This window comes from Haplochromis burtoni, unplaced genomic scaffold (genome assembly GCF_018398535.1).
Source record: "Haplochromis burtoni strain Fernald_Lab_line unplaced genomic scaffold, NCSU_Asbu1 Contig_32, whole genome shotgun sequence".
In the NCBI taxonomy this organism is placed as follows: domain Eukaryota; kingdom Metazoa; phylum Chordata; class Actinopteri; order Cichliformes; family Cichlidae; genus Haplochromis; species Haplochromis burtoni.
The window spans coordinates 924,486-938,576 of record NW_024582393.1 but is presented as its reverse complement, the minus strand read 5'-3'; the positions used below and the strand labels follow the sequence as shown (position 1 = coordinate 938,576).

The following is a 14,091-nucleotide window of genomic DNA, read 5'->3' as shown; positions in this document are numbered from 1 at the left end:
ACATGCTTTTAGAGCAGAGCTACAGATTCAAAGTGCCCAAGGCCAGGCAGTCAAAGTCTGGCTGTACTTCACAGCAAAAGTTGCAAACTCAGCAGCCTGCAACAAGTGCTTTAAGCTGATACTGTGATACTGTCAAAGGAGGTAACACCTCAAATCCGATGAAACACCTGGCGACGCATAGTGCCGAGAAATGCACCATATTTGATAGCTTGCTGCAAGACCTCACACCGTGCACATCTACTGCGGGTGTGGTGCTTAGCAACATCTCCCAAAAACCCGAAGAGGAGAGTCCTGGCCCCTAGCCCTGCCAGTGTAGCAGAAATGATGACGGCAGCAGCCGTTCTTCTCGGTGTGAGTAGCTTAATGTTGTTCGTGTGTAATGTACGTTGAGTAGGCTAACCACGTTATTACATTAATGCAGTGGTTCCCAAACTTTTTTCGCTGCCCCAGAAAAATGTTCGTGCCCCCCGCACGCGCACACGTACTAACACATCCTCCAACTACACACATGCATATTTTGCTCAATTGCGGTTTATTTCACACCTCAAACATAAACAATTAAGCAAATACAAGTAATCTGCAGGTAAGAAAATAAACTACTAACTCTTTTTGCGCTACGTCCGCACCTACACGGATATTTTTAAAAACGCAGCTGTGTCATCCACACATAGGCACTTCGGCACTTCGAATCACCGAAAACTGAGATTTTTCAAAACTCCTGTTTTGCTTTTATGTGTGGACAGGAATACAGTTTTCGTCACACAACGTCAAAGGTGCCTTTTTTCACGTCAGCTGTGCGCCACGTTATTGTTTACATGAGAGGAATTGCAGAATGGCAGATAAACAGTATTTTGTCTCTATCTTCAGGTTACACTCTTACATATAAACACGCAGTTACTGTCCCTCTATTTAGAAAGGCAGAGGCACCACGGTTTACTTCTTTTACATGTAGTTGTTTTTTTCCTGTGTAATAATATTCAACATTGCTATCAATAAATTTTTCAAAAAAATACCTCTCTGTGCAAAATGGGTTTAAAAACATAAACAACAGTGGGATACTGTTTGTCCGTGATTTAGACAGGGGGAACAAATCGTGGCAGGATCAGCCTGATATTATTTGTATCCCACTGTAACTTTACTGTGTAAAGAGCTAACATCTCCAAAATGTCAGGAGTAGTTATTTATTACAAGTGTTTGTGAACTAAAAATCAAGAATGTGGGATCCTGTTTGTCGGTGATTTGAACAGCCCAGCGCTGCTCCCGACATAGGAATGACCAATTCTGCAGGGGAGACCTACCTCGGCACTTGTGCAGGTGAATCCAAAGGGAAGATATGCTTCACCATATTTTCTAGTCTTTGGCTTAGAATGAAGTTGGTTTGGAAACATATTCAACGATGCTTCATCTCCTGCTTTGCATTTGCGTGGGCGCCCCGTGCTAGCAGTGTCCAAGCATTGTTTTGGTTTTTTCTTTCCCTTTTCATGCCGCGTCCCCCCTGCAATGGCTCTGCGCCCCCGGGCCCCACACTTTGGGAAGGTCTGCATTAATGCATGTAAGGTGAACTAGCAAACACCGTTATAGCTACATGCGGCTGTCTTCTTGTTTGATGGCAGGTACTCCCTTCACCCTGGCCAAAAAGGCTAAAATGACCAAAGAAAAAGTGGGAAACAGCTAAACATGAGAGGTTTTTGGACAAAATTTGTGTTTTTTCCATTGTTTAAGCACTGCTTCCAGCCAAGAGTGATACCATGTATGCCCTATAGCTGCAGAAAAGGCTAACATTGTTATCTTTTTACAAAAAAAAAAAAACAGCTGAACATGAGAGGTTTTTGGACCAATTTTGTGTTCTCCATTCTTTAAGGACAGGTTTGAGCACCGTTTAAGCATCAGCACCATTTCAAAAGTACCGGTTTGGTACTGGTATCGAATAAAATCTAAACGATACCCATCCCTACCAAGGACTGGCTATAACCTTGGATGATATAATCATAAAACCAGCATAATATAACTGATAGCTGGCAGTTATTCAAACCTGTACATAAGATGCAAGCCATCATGAAGAGCTGATATAAAGTTAACCACTTTAACCAAAAAAATGCTACTTGGACGGTTTTTATTATTATGTTTTACGGTAAAAAACGAAAACTCAGCAAAGTTCTATAATCTCTGGGACACGGGTCAGTACTTAATGGCTTATTACCACTAATTCATTAGAATTTTAAGCAAAAAAAATCAGAAAAGGTGGATTGAAATTGCTATAAGATTAAAATAAATACACAGCTGGGAAAGCTGCAGCCAGTTCGGTGACAAATACGACAAATATTGAGCAGAGCACGGAGCAGCGGTGCAGCAGATGTGGGTCAGCAAGTAAACAAGGGAGGAGGCAAGGCTCTCGTGGACGACGATGCGCGCTCCCGATAATAAACCTCTGACGCCTTCATCCGGGAACTACTACGAACTCGCTCTCCAACATGGCGGCGTCAGGTGAGGTTTATGTGGGTGAGCGATCCGGGTTGGTTCGGGGGAGAATTTAAGAGGATTTTACTTCAATTCAACTTAACACGTGAAGTTTGATGGTTGTTTTTTCTTCGCTTTATCGCTCCGCGTCGTTGTCTCGTGTGTATAAAAGGGGTTCCCGGTTGTTTTGGGCTCGGTAAAGACGATACTGCCAGACATAGGCGAATGAACGGAGCAACGACTAGCATAAATGTGAACGTTGTAACCTCCCGAGAACTTGTAGCATTTACCTCTGGGCACGGTTACTGCGGCTGCTGAAGTCCGCTTTTGACTTTAAGCGTTGTTGTGCGCAGTGGACGTGGTTGACAGGCTGTGAAATGTTCGGAACTGCGTGCAGAGCTGGCACATTGTATGACCGTAGCGGGTTTCGCCGTGGCGCTCAGAGCAAGATAAGCGCCGGGCGCAAGCGCGATGTGTGGAGGAGGGGTCGGGCCGAGGAGTCCGGGCTGCCCGAGGAGTCTCCCCACGTGTGCAAGCGTGGCTGCCTGGTGTCGGTGTTTGATGAAATGGGGCGGCTGAGCCTGTTTTGGCCGCATTCTAAACACTTCCCTAGCTCCTTCTCAACTTTAAGCTATCTTTTTTTCCCCAGCCGGCCAAGTCCTGCGCGATTGATGGCGCACTTGGATCGTGGCGCTGCGACGCGAGCTAGGCCGTAAAACCTAGCCAGCTAAGCAGGGATACTTCCCCCGTCAGCAGTCCTTTGCTGACTAAGCCCGCATAGCCGCCAAGACAAAAGCGATCAGTGTATACGGCAAGCTAAAGACCAGTATAGTTACCCTAACAGTTTGACCGCGGGGTTGTAGTTTTAGAAGAAGACGGCTCCGCTGAAACTTAATGTTACGCAGCTCTTAGCTCACCAATGTCACATAAGTGAGGATCGCTGAGCAGGCTACCACAGCCAATATTTTTGCTTGCTGGTTTTGCAAAGTACAAGCGGTTATAGCCATTTCGATCAAACCTGACGGCCGTAAACAACAACTTAGTGTAATATTCTGGACCAGAGCTGTAAACAGTCTTTGTTGGTCTCTGCGTTTGTGTGGGTTTTGAAATAATGTGTGCAAAAGAATGTCCTGACAGCTGGGATTTTCACAATAAAGCTCCCAGCCAGCTTTCTCACCCCCTATTTTTTGTTTTTGTTTTTCCAAGTCAAAACCTGCATCATGAACTGTGTGCGAGCCCCCCTCCCCATCTCCCTTGGGGGCTGGTAACTGCTGGCACTGGGACACACTGTCAAGAATATTCTGTGGTCTGTGCATGATTCAGTCAGTCAAACCTCAAAAACGTGTTGCAGTAAGGTTGTTTTGAAATCGTTATGGTTCTCACCTGACTTGGAGCTAAAGAGCCTTTTCTGGTCTGTTGCACAGTGACGGTTGGACAGACTGACCACTCCCCATTCGTGTGTGTGCAGTTTTGGTTTTTTTGTAGCAAAAGAAGTATTTGTTATCACACGCACACTGGGGCCCACTCTTATCTTGCTTGGTTGTACATCATCTCACTACTAAACCTTAAAAATAGCGTCACCATTTAAACAGCAGCTCTCATTTAAGGCAAAAACATTAGTAGTTTTTTTTTAACTGTTGAGATGCTGCAGTTTCTGGTAGTTTAGTCTGCAGCTATTCCATATGTTACTTTGTTTGCAAGGGGCTTCCATAGAGAGATGTCCACAATGGGCAAGGTAACCATTACTTACTCATGTGTTCTTCCCTACAGCTAAGAAGAAGAATAAGAAGGGGAAGACCCTCACTTTGACTGACTTTCTTGCGGAGGACAGTGGAGGCAGCAGCGTCGCCCCCAGCTATCCGACCAAGTCCACAAGCTGGGCGGATGAGACTGATGACCTGGACGGAGATGGTGAGCACACACTGAAATGCACACAGTGATCGGAATATCTTAGCAGCGTTTCACAACAGTAGGTGAACTAAAAAACGGTCTGCATTATGTTTCTTGGTAACGACTGTTTAGCTCTACCTTTTCCCCTTAACTGCAAATTCAAAACCTCTGAATTGAAGGCTGCAGTGTTTGTCTGAGCTATTTGCATTTGAAGAAGCAACCTGCCGGAGTGATTTGTGGTAACAAAATGGTCAGTGTAAGTCAGGTTAGCTATGCAATCAGTAGGCAGAGATATCCTTTTAATTGCATAGCTGTTGATTCAGTCACATGTTTTAAAGGAGATATTATGTATGACAAGCCAGTCTCAGTGGAAATGCCCTGAAAGCAATTACTGTAGTAAAATCGGTGTGCTCGCTCTCTCTTGTTCAGAAGATCTTTTAGATTCGTTGGGGAAATTGAAGAATGTGGTCAAACTGGCGATTCTAGTAACACATGTAGTCGAACATGTGGCAGGATGTGAAATGTGCTGCAGAGTGTTTAAATGAAAATGAGCTGGGTGAGATATGAATAGATATGATATGCAGATATAAATGTCTTGTAATGCGAGGGTGATAACACTAATCCAAGCTGGGGGTAGTTACATGAGGCATGTATTTTATTTATAAGAAAGTATTAATTAACATATTTACCAGGTCAAAGTTTGGTTTTTATGCAGCGTCAGTGGCAATGCCCTGTTTGTTTGTATGTTAATTGTTCCAGCTTCTATGTTGAGACTAGGCTATCTACACCACACCTGAGTGTGTGTGACCCTTAAACTCCAGTTTGTGTGACTAATGTGATTGCTGCATGCCATATGAGGGGCGTTTGTTTAGAAAGAGAGGAGCTGAGATGATGAGACAAACTGATGCGTAGTCGAGTCTGGATCATTAAGGGGAATGCGAACGCAGGCCAGTTTGCGCAAGCACTGTAGCAGGCAATGGCACCTAATGTTTGTTTTTTTCTTAAGTGTTTGCATTATGTAAAACGGTGATCTCTATGCAATGAGCTCTCTTGTTTTCTCACAGGTAACCCTAGTATAGGTAGCTTCTTTTTTTTTTTTTTTTTTATTTAAGTGAAAGCATTTCATGAATTTAGGAAGCTCAAATATTAGCTTTTATTTGAAGATTCCTCCAATGTCTCTGCAGTCTCGACTTCCTGGCACACGGAGGAGGACACGTACAGGGCACCACCCATCGACCGCTCCATTCTGCCTACAGCGCCTCGCTCAGCTCGCGAGCCCAATATTGACCGGGCCAGACTCCCCCGCAGCCCGCCATACACCGCCTTCCTGGGAAACCTGCCCTATGATGTCACTGAGGACTCAATCAAAGACTTCTTCCGCGGCTTGGCAGTAGGTTTAGCAAGATATACACACAGCCATCACTCATAATTGTATATAACAGCCAAGGCAAATAACATTTAGGATGCCAGCAGTTCTGTGTGTGTTGGTTTTGCAGTTTCAGTTACATTTCAGGTTCCCAGATCATCACTTTGAAGTTACACGTGTGGCTAATTTCTGAAGTTTCAGTCCACATCTACGTGGGGCGGTCCACACAACAGCAAGATTGAATTTGCATTTTAAAAAAGAACAGGATGCAGAGGTCCACTTTGTTTTTCTGTTTGTTTTCACACTTGTTCCTCAACGTGTCACATCAACGACACAAAGTTTTTGTTGTTGTTGTTGTTTTCTGTTGTTATTTTGCATTTTGAAAACTTGGGTAGTGTGTTTCTGTTGTCATGAGTGTAATTAGAGCGTTATGTTATTAATCAATGTGTTTCACTTTAACTGTCTCTGTGTCCAGATCAGTGCAGTGCGTCTGCCCCGAGAGCCCAGTAACCCAGAGAGGCTGAAAGGCTTTGGTTATGCTGAATTTGACGACGTAGAATCCCTCCTCAGGGCTCTCAGCCTCAGCGAGGAAGTAAGAGAACCTGAAGTTGGAAAAGACACAATTAAACAATCTGAGACTTTCACCAAAGTGCAGGAAGGATCGGTAAATAATAGTTGTAACAAACTACTTCTTTGCTCATGCCAACAGAACCTGGGCAACCGCCGGATTCGTGTGGATATTGCAGACCAGTCAAATGATAAAGGTACACTTTTATTCCTGGACATTTTGATCATCTCTGCCTCTGCAGTCACGCGCCGCTCCATTGCCCTCGTTGAAGTGTTCGATAATTTAACACAGCGTCTCCTCTCCTTCTTCACATCTCAGAAAGAGACAGCGGACCTATGGGTGGTCGAGACCGAGGTGGGCGAATGGCTGACATGGGTCCTGATAAGACAGACAGTGACTGGAGAGCTCGACCAAGTGCGGATGCTGATGATGGACCTCCCAGGAGAGATGATGCCTTCGGAGACAGTGAGTCTAATATGCTTCTGCTGGAGCTTTATCACGATAGCATAAGATTCCCTCTAAAGACAAAAATATACCTAAATAAACAAACAGAAAAACAGAATGCTTTGAGACTATTTTTTTCCCATTTCAGTTTCACAAATTGAAGCATGAAAGTTTAATTTCTGAGTATATTGACTGAACTAATTAATTACAGCAAGTCCATTAAGTGGCTTCTTTTGCACTATGGAGAATTTTGTGAAACCTAGCCTTAGCTTTATGTCACAGCCCTGGTTTTCAGCTTTCAAACTGAGGAGCAGGTGTTTTGTTTTTTTTATTATTATTTCTTTGTCTTTAATTTTGAATTGTTTATATAAAATACCTGTGTGGTAACACCATCCAATCAGCTGTTCAGTGTGTCACGTCTTATTACTTTCGACCTAATGCAGGATCACGTGACCGTTACGAGTCTGATCGTCACAGAGATGGCCAGCGGTGGGACAGTGATCGTAATGAAGGAGGTCGTTACCGGGATCGCTATGACAACAGGGACCGCAGAAACAATGATGGAGGTTTGTTTGTATAAGTTCTGGAAACTGCTTCTTAGGCACAAGATCCAGATTACTTTAACATTCTGATCCCAAATAAATCTTTATTTTTTGTGGTTGTATTTAGTGTTTACAGCGTTCTGTTTTCACGTTTCTTTTTTGGTCTGCTGTCTGTGTAGGTTTCGACTCTCGTAGTGGTGGAGGAGGTCGTCGTAACTTTGGTAGTGGTTTCCGCCGTGATTATGATGACAGTCAGGGTAGCAATGATCGCTACGGGGACCGGGATCGTTACGGAGATCGAGATCGTTACGGGGACCGGGATCGCTATGGGGACAGGGATCGTTTCGGAGACCGGGATCGTTTCGGAGATCGAGATCGTTACGGAGAACGGGATCGTTACGGGGACCGTGAAGACCGGCACGACAGGCGTGAAGAGAGGGGTGAGATTTCATTGTATAAATCCTATCCTTTGTCAATATTCTTAATTTTCAAGAAAAATCTTGTTAAGTTGTGCATTTGTGACGTATGTACTTTCATCTTTTCCAACCCTAGCTCCTCAGCAAAGACCCAAGTTGAACCTGAAGCCTCGTAGTGTACCTAAAGAGGAGGAAAGCGCCGGCAGTGGTGGCACTTCACCTGCTGCCACTTCAAGCTCAAGCAGCAGGGCCTCGTCCATCTTTGGCGGAGCAAAACCCGTTGACACAGCAGCAAAGGAGAGGGAGGTGGAGGAGAGGCTGAAGAAGGAGGAGGAGAGACTGCAGAGGCAGCTGGAGGAGGACAAAGGCAGGGGACCGGACAGAAAGATGAGGGACAGGTGAGCGGGGAGGCTGATGAGTAATGTTTGAATGTAGTAGTATTGTACATTTATTACACCATTAAATTTTCTGCCTTTTTTTTTTTCTCAAGCACAAGTAAATTAGACCTAATGCAGAAATGGGAGAGCGCCTTTTTTATTTTCAAATGTTAATGATTAAGTGTTTAATGCTGACGCATCCTGTGGAGACTTGTACAGCTTGTACAAGCCCTTTGCAGCCAGAGTCTCTGTTAAATGGACTGATGCTCAAAGTGCTTTTCTGCTGCTTTACCCCAAGCCTCATTCACACACATTCATACAAGTACTTTCTTTAACTTAACATTCATACAGATGCACCGGGAGCACTTTGGGGTACAGTACCTTGGAGGAGCCAGGCATAGACCATCGATCCTTGCAATTAGTAGAGCCACAGCCGTTGTCGCTGTTGCATTAGAATCCTTCACTTCTGTTCTTGCAGCCATCCATCCATTTTCTTCCGCTAATCCGGGGCCGGATCGAGAAGCCCAGACCTCCCTTTCCCCAGCAACCTCCTACAGCTTGTCTGGGGGAACACCCAAGCGTTCCCAGGCCAGCTGAGAGATATAGTCTCTCCAGCGTGTCCTGGGTCTGCCCCGGGGCCCCCTCCCGGTGTGACATGCCCAGAACACCTCGCCCAGGAGGCATCTTTGTCGGATGCCTGAACCGCCTCAACTGGCTCGTTTTGATGTGGAGGAGCAGCAGCTCTACCCTATCTCTAAGGGAGAGGCCAGCCACCCTTCAGAGGAAGCGCGTTTCTTCCGCTTGTGTCTGCGATCTTGTTCTTTCGGTCACTACCCACAGTTCGTGACCATCGGTGAGGGTAGGGACGTAAATCGACCGGTAAATTGAGAGCTTCGCTTTTACACTCAGCTCTCTCTTCACCACAACAGACCGGTACAGCGTCCGCATCACTGCAGCCGCAGCACCAATCCGTCTGTTGATCTCCCGCCCCCTTCTCCGTCACTCGTGAATAAGTTCTTGCAGCTCAGTTTAATTTCTGAGATGTTTATGGCATGTTTATAAGATCTGCCTACAACTTGACGGACACTCAAAGCCTCATCTTGTGATTCTTGAAGAGTTCATGGTAGATTTCTGAGATGTTCTTTGGTTCACTGTTCTGTTATAGCTGCAACTCGCCTTTCACGTTGGTCTTGACATTTACATCCAGAATTTTCAGATGTTTGTCTGTGTAATCAGTAAGTTAAGGCCTAACAAGTTGCTCAAGTTTTTACATATAATAGCAGTTCCAAATATTTGCATGTTACACTTTTTAAAATCTCCTCGAAGGTAAAAACAGCAACTGATATTTTTAATATCTGTTTGCAGCAGGGTTTGTGTTCACGATTGTCCACTGCAAAAATCTGCTAATCATGTCATTTGCATAGAGCAGAACTGTGAGGGCTGAACTCTTGCTCTTGCTTTACGATTGGTCGGGTCGTCACATTGCACTCGAAACAGTCCGTCTCAGATGCCCCACAGTCTCTGCAAAAACTCAGAAACTTGTTTGCTTGGCCTTTTCCGTGTTTTACCCTGCTTTGCTTAAACCCTGTTACCCCATTTGCAGTTTACAATCAGCTAAAACATGTCTTAAATTTTGTTTAGTTTTAGTGTTGCAGTGTTTCAACTGTCCTTCCCCTCATGTGGTGTGAGCACTTTGTTTGAGTAGCTACACTGAAACAAAGTGCTTAAAATAGTGGTTTGGGTTTCAGACATCAGTGGTTTGATTTGCATAATGTACCCAAAGGTCTAAAGGAAAGAAAATAAAGATTTTCTTTTTGCTTTTAGGGACCCGAGCTGGCGCAACGAGGAATCTCATACTGAGCGATCCCGCACAGGAAGTGAGTCTTCACAGCAAGGAAGCACTTCTGGAAGAGGTGGGATGTTTCTTCACTCGCTTCCTTTCTTCTTCTCGATCTCTCCTTCGTCTTTGTCCTACTTGGGACTGAAACACTGCCTTCTCCCACTAGGGTCACGGTGTCGAGATAGCGAGCGCTCCGGTGAGAATGAGGTATTCAGCGGGGTAGAAGGTGGCTCCACTTCCCCTGGGTCCTCATCCCGGCCCCCCTCCACCAGCTCTTCTAAAGAGCCATTGAAGGTGATGCCTGCACCTCCTCCCAAGGAGAATGCATGGGCCAAGAGAAGTGCAGCCAGCACAGGCTCTAATGAGGGCGATGGTCGAGCTCCGATCTCCCCGGTCTCCCCAGGCGGTTCAGCTCCTCCCAAGTTCAGGTGAGCACTCACTGAATGAAGCCTGCAATGTTTAAATTCTGCTCTTGAATGAATGAATGAGTAGATTGTAGTAGATTGAGTAATTGATGCTCTGAATTCCCTACAGCCTTAATATACTTTGCCTTGACTGTTCCTCCTTTCCTTTTAGCTCTTCAAGTTCTGCAGATGAAAGAGGATCTGGAAAGGGTAAGTGCTAAACACAGTGGGATTTCCCCCACTCCGAAAACAAGTTACCAGGGTGTCTCCATCGATTACCTAATGAAGAAATCTTAGAAAAGCACAATCTGACTGAAGAAGTGAAGCAGAAACAGTATATTGCATGTCTTAATTGAATACAGTGAGTAATCCATCTCATTCCATGCTGGAAAAGTAAACTTTGTCACACACTTGCGTTTGGTTAGGTCTTCCAGTCAACGAGGTGATATTAGGAGTTGTGTTTTGAGTTTCCTGCCCCCTTTGACTTGTCTGGCTCTTCTCGACATCATCAGTGTATGGTGCACTTAATCAGCTTCAGCTGTATTTGCCCATCTGTGCTCTGAGAAACAAAAAAAGCACAAAAAAACAGCTGAAGCATTTGCACGTGCTTATAGAGTACATCTTGTAAGTATTGGCGCCTGAAAGGTGATGACAGAGTGATTTTTCGAATCCTTGAGTGGTCCAGGAAAAAGAGCTGGGAACTTCTTTTTGTTTTGTTTGTTTCTGTAGACTGTGAAAAGCACAAGATTCTCAGAAAAAGGAAGTGGAATAGTTCAGGACTTCATTTGTTGTCGTGCAAATGCTTTGTTCATGCATTTAGCAGATTTCCTTAGAAAGTGTTTCATCGATTCACTTGCTCACTTACCATATGTGGTGTGCAGCTTTTATCTGTGCTTTCCACACTTACTAGAAATTGTGCTGAACGCATTTGTCAAAGAGTCTTGCTAGGAGCGGGTCCTGCTCAGAACGTGCATGCCGAAACACTACAAGAACAATAATATCTTCATGGCTGTGGTGCCACAAGGTGGCTCTCTCTATTTTCTACAGTTTTGGAACCTTTTGGCACATTTTGCAAGCCGGCATCAGATTTCTCAGAGGCCCGTTCTTGTAGTGGGGGCAGTTGTGCACCTCTCATTTGGCCCTATATCAGTGACTAACACATTTTGAATCCAACCAAAGTAGCTGTTTATGCTGCAGTGCGTTGAGAGTGTAGTCTACTGTACACCGTCCACCAAGCCCCCCTTGACTCAACTGTCTGGCTTCTTCTTTAAGATGAGAACAAGGCTGATGGTGTGCGTCGGGACCGGGGGCCCCCACGAGCACGAGGGGGGCCTGCAGGGCCTGGAGCTGGGCGGGGGCGAGGAGAGGGGCCCAACAGAGACCGAAGGAAGGAGGCAGACAGGTTAGCAACTGCAAAGTTCTTAATGAGACAGGGAGGATATTTTTCAGGCATCTGTGCTCGGGTTACACAACTGATGGTGCTTTGTGGTTTGTTTTTTCATTTTTATTTTTTTTGTGGGTCACTGGGAAGACAGGGTTTGCTGGTGTGCACATGAATGCTTTATCTGTGCTACACCAAATCATCATGATCCCCATATTGTAGCACAAGAAATAATTCATGTCAGAACTACATGAATCAGAACTGAAATTTCTGAAATGGTTGTTAATCTTCAGAAGACGAAAACGAGCAGATTCCTCTTTATTTATTTTCACCTGTGGCCATTAAAGGTTTCGCAACTAGTTTTTTAGTACAGATACTTCCTAACGTCAGCATTCACTCTGACCTTTAGAAAGGACAACAGAAGAGACCGAGACTCCAGACCACCCCCAGAGCCAAAGAAATACGAAGAGACCCCAACCCCCGTAAGTCCTGTAGCTCAGCCACATCAAAATCTGTGCAAAGTTGCACTGTGCTGTCAAAGTACTGATTATTTTTCTTATTTTGTTGCAGAAGTTCAGCTCAGCCAGTAAGTACGCCGCTTTGCTAATGGATGGTGACCAAGGAGAAGACGCAGATGACGCCGATTAGAGGGAAAACAACGAGATGCAGAGAAAGCGATGAATGCAAGAAGAAAAAAATAATAATCTCACATAGCGTATGGGAAAAAAAAAAATCTCCTCACATGGATGTGGCTCCTGGGAAGGGAGGGGGAATCATCACCCCTCTCTGTTTTCCTCCTACAAACCTGTCCTTTAATTTCAAACCATTCACCCATCCCTCCTCCCCCTGCTCCACCTTCAGGACTCTTCAGGTTCTAAAGAATAGTCACATACTGGACTTGTTTTAAATGGAACAGAGGAATACATGACACATGAAAACGTGATGGAAAAGATTGAATTAATTGTAATAAATAAATGGAAAAAGTGGGGAAAAATGATTTTTGTATATTTGTGGATCACAGGTGCATCTAATGACTGAAGATGGAGCTTATAAACGTGTTTTGGTTTTTTTTCTCTCTCCTTTATTGACTTTTTAGAAATGCAAAACATCATTGCAAGCCCTTCTGTATACGTTATTAAATAATTTGATGTTATAGAGTATTTTAAAAAATATACAAGTGTACTGCTGAAATTTGAAAATCCCGTTTTCCAGTACTCATTATCAAGAGCATTGAGACAAAACCTGCTAATTTAAAAATGTTCCAATCATGTGATTCACCATTCAACAAATAAGCTGGTCGATGGTGTTAACAAAAGGATTCCCAAACATATTTTTGCAGGATTTATATTTTCACAGTTGCAGGGAAGGAAGGAAGAAAGAAAAAAGCCACCACACAATTTTACCGTGAGAATCAATTAAGTGCCATTATTACAATCCCCATCATTGTACAGATGTCCCTCTGTTTCTATACCTTAGAATTAGACCAGTTAAATGCTCATGGTACTCCAGTATCCAGTCACGTTAACAGATCTGTGTAAATCATTCATTGCCCCTGAAGGAGTACAAATCCATGGAGAAAGGGTGGATTTGCTTGGGGGGGGGTTGTTCATGAGGTTATATGAACCTGTCTTCCAATTTGTAATAAATTGGGGTCATCATGTGAAATCAAATAGTATGATTATTAAAGTTCTAATGTGGGAAAATGCAACTCCTCCCTGCTGCCTTTTGTTATGCTGAATGAGCAGCACATACTCTCGTAACACCTACGGGATTTACCATCACCCGTGAAAACACGGTCGTCTATATGCTGAGTTGCTTCAACCAACTTTATGCTCTCCCGGTGTGGTCTGTGAGGCATAAGATTTCCTCAGTGTTTCTTCAGACTTGGGGCCCCCTGCTGAGGCCCCGGCTCCTGGTGGCAGCTGGTTAGGATCCTGCTGAGCTTTACACCCACCCACCCTCCTCCACACACAGGAGGTGCGCATTTTAATGCAAGAAGGCATTTCTCAGACTCTTCAAAGCAAACCATTCTTTGCAGCGGATATCCGAAAGCATACTGATTGACACCAAGGGTGTGTGTTTAGGCACGTGCAAATTATGTCTTTTAAATATTTATGAGGCAAAAATAGTGGCCATGATGTAGCAATGCCAAAGCTGGGAAGCAGACATGGAAAGCAACGCAAGTGTTTGTGTGTGTGCATGAACACACTCCACATTACTTCAATCATTATAAAGCCTGGATAAGAAAGAATTACAGAGAAAAAATCCCGAGTTCGAATCGGGACGTCCTCCCTGTGACTGTGGGTTCTCTCCAGGTACTCCGGCTTTCTCCCACAGTCCCAAGAGATGCTTATCAGATTAAACAGGGATTCTAAATTGGCCATAGATGTGAACATTTGTGTAAAA

General features: G+C 44.4%; 1 protein-coding gene across 2 annotated transcripts; it reads left to right on the top strand.

Moving 5' to 3' along the window:
- The first annotated feature begins 2,401 nt into the window (after positions 1 to 2,401).
- Positions 2,402 to 12,755, top strand: eif4ba (eukaryotic translation initiation factor 4Ba). Of its 2 annotated transcripts, XM_005918559.2 has the most exons (15): positions 2,402 to 2,484; positions 4,228 to 4,368; positions 5,532 to 5,737; positions 6,189 to 6,305; positions 6,423 to 6,477; positions 6,600 to 6,746; positions 7,169 to 7,291; positions 7,447 to 7,707; positions 7,820 to 8,081; positions 9,885 to 9,973; positions 10,067 to 10,328; positions 10,477 to 10,514; positions 11,577 to 11,706; positions 12,095 to 12,167; positions 12,256 to 12,755. In XM_005918559.2, exons 1-15 carry the CDS (start codon positions 2,472 to 2,474, stop codon positions 12,331 to 12,333), a joined length of 1,995 nt encoding a protein of 664 aa, XP_005918621.1. In that variant the 5' UTR covers positions 2,402 to 2,471; the 3' UTR covers positions 12,334 to 12,755. The 2 variants fall into 2 exon arrangements, with proteins under 2 accessions (XP_005918621.1, XP_042075317.1); XM_042219383.1 differs by lacking the exon at positions 11,577 to 11,706 and having other exon boundaries at positions 2,472 to 2,484.
- Positions 12,756 to 14,091: the final 1,336 nt, after the last annotated feature.

What these genes read in the sequence shown, in the direction of transcription:
- eif4ba (XM_005918559.2), top strand. An exon ending in ACTTCTTCCGCGGCTTGGCA is followed by an intron (nt 5,738 to 6,188) that starts GTAGGTTTAGCA and finishes CTCTGTGTCCAG; the next exon opens with ATCAGTGCAGTGCGTCTGCC. An exon ending in GACAGAAAGATGAGGGACAG is followed by an intron (nt 8,082 to 9,884) that starts GTGAGCGGGGAG and finishes TTTTGCTTTTAG; the next exon opens with GGACCCGAGCTGGCGCAACG.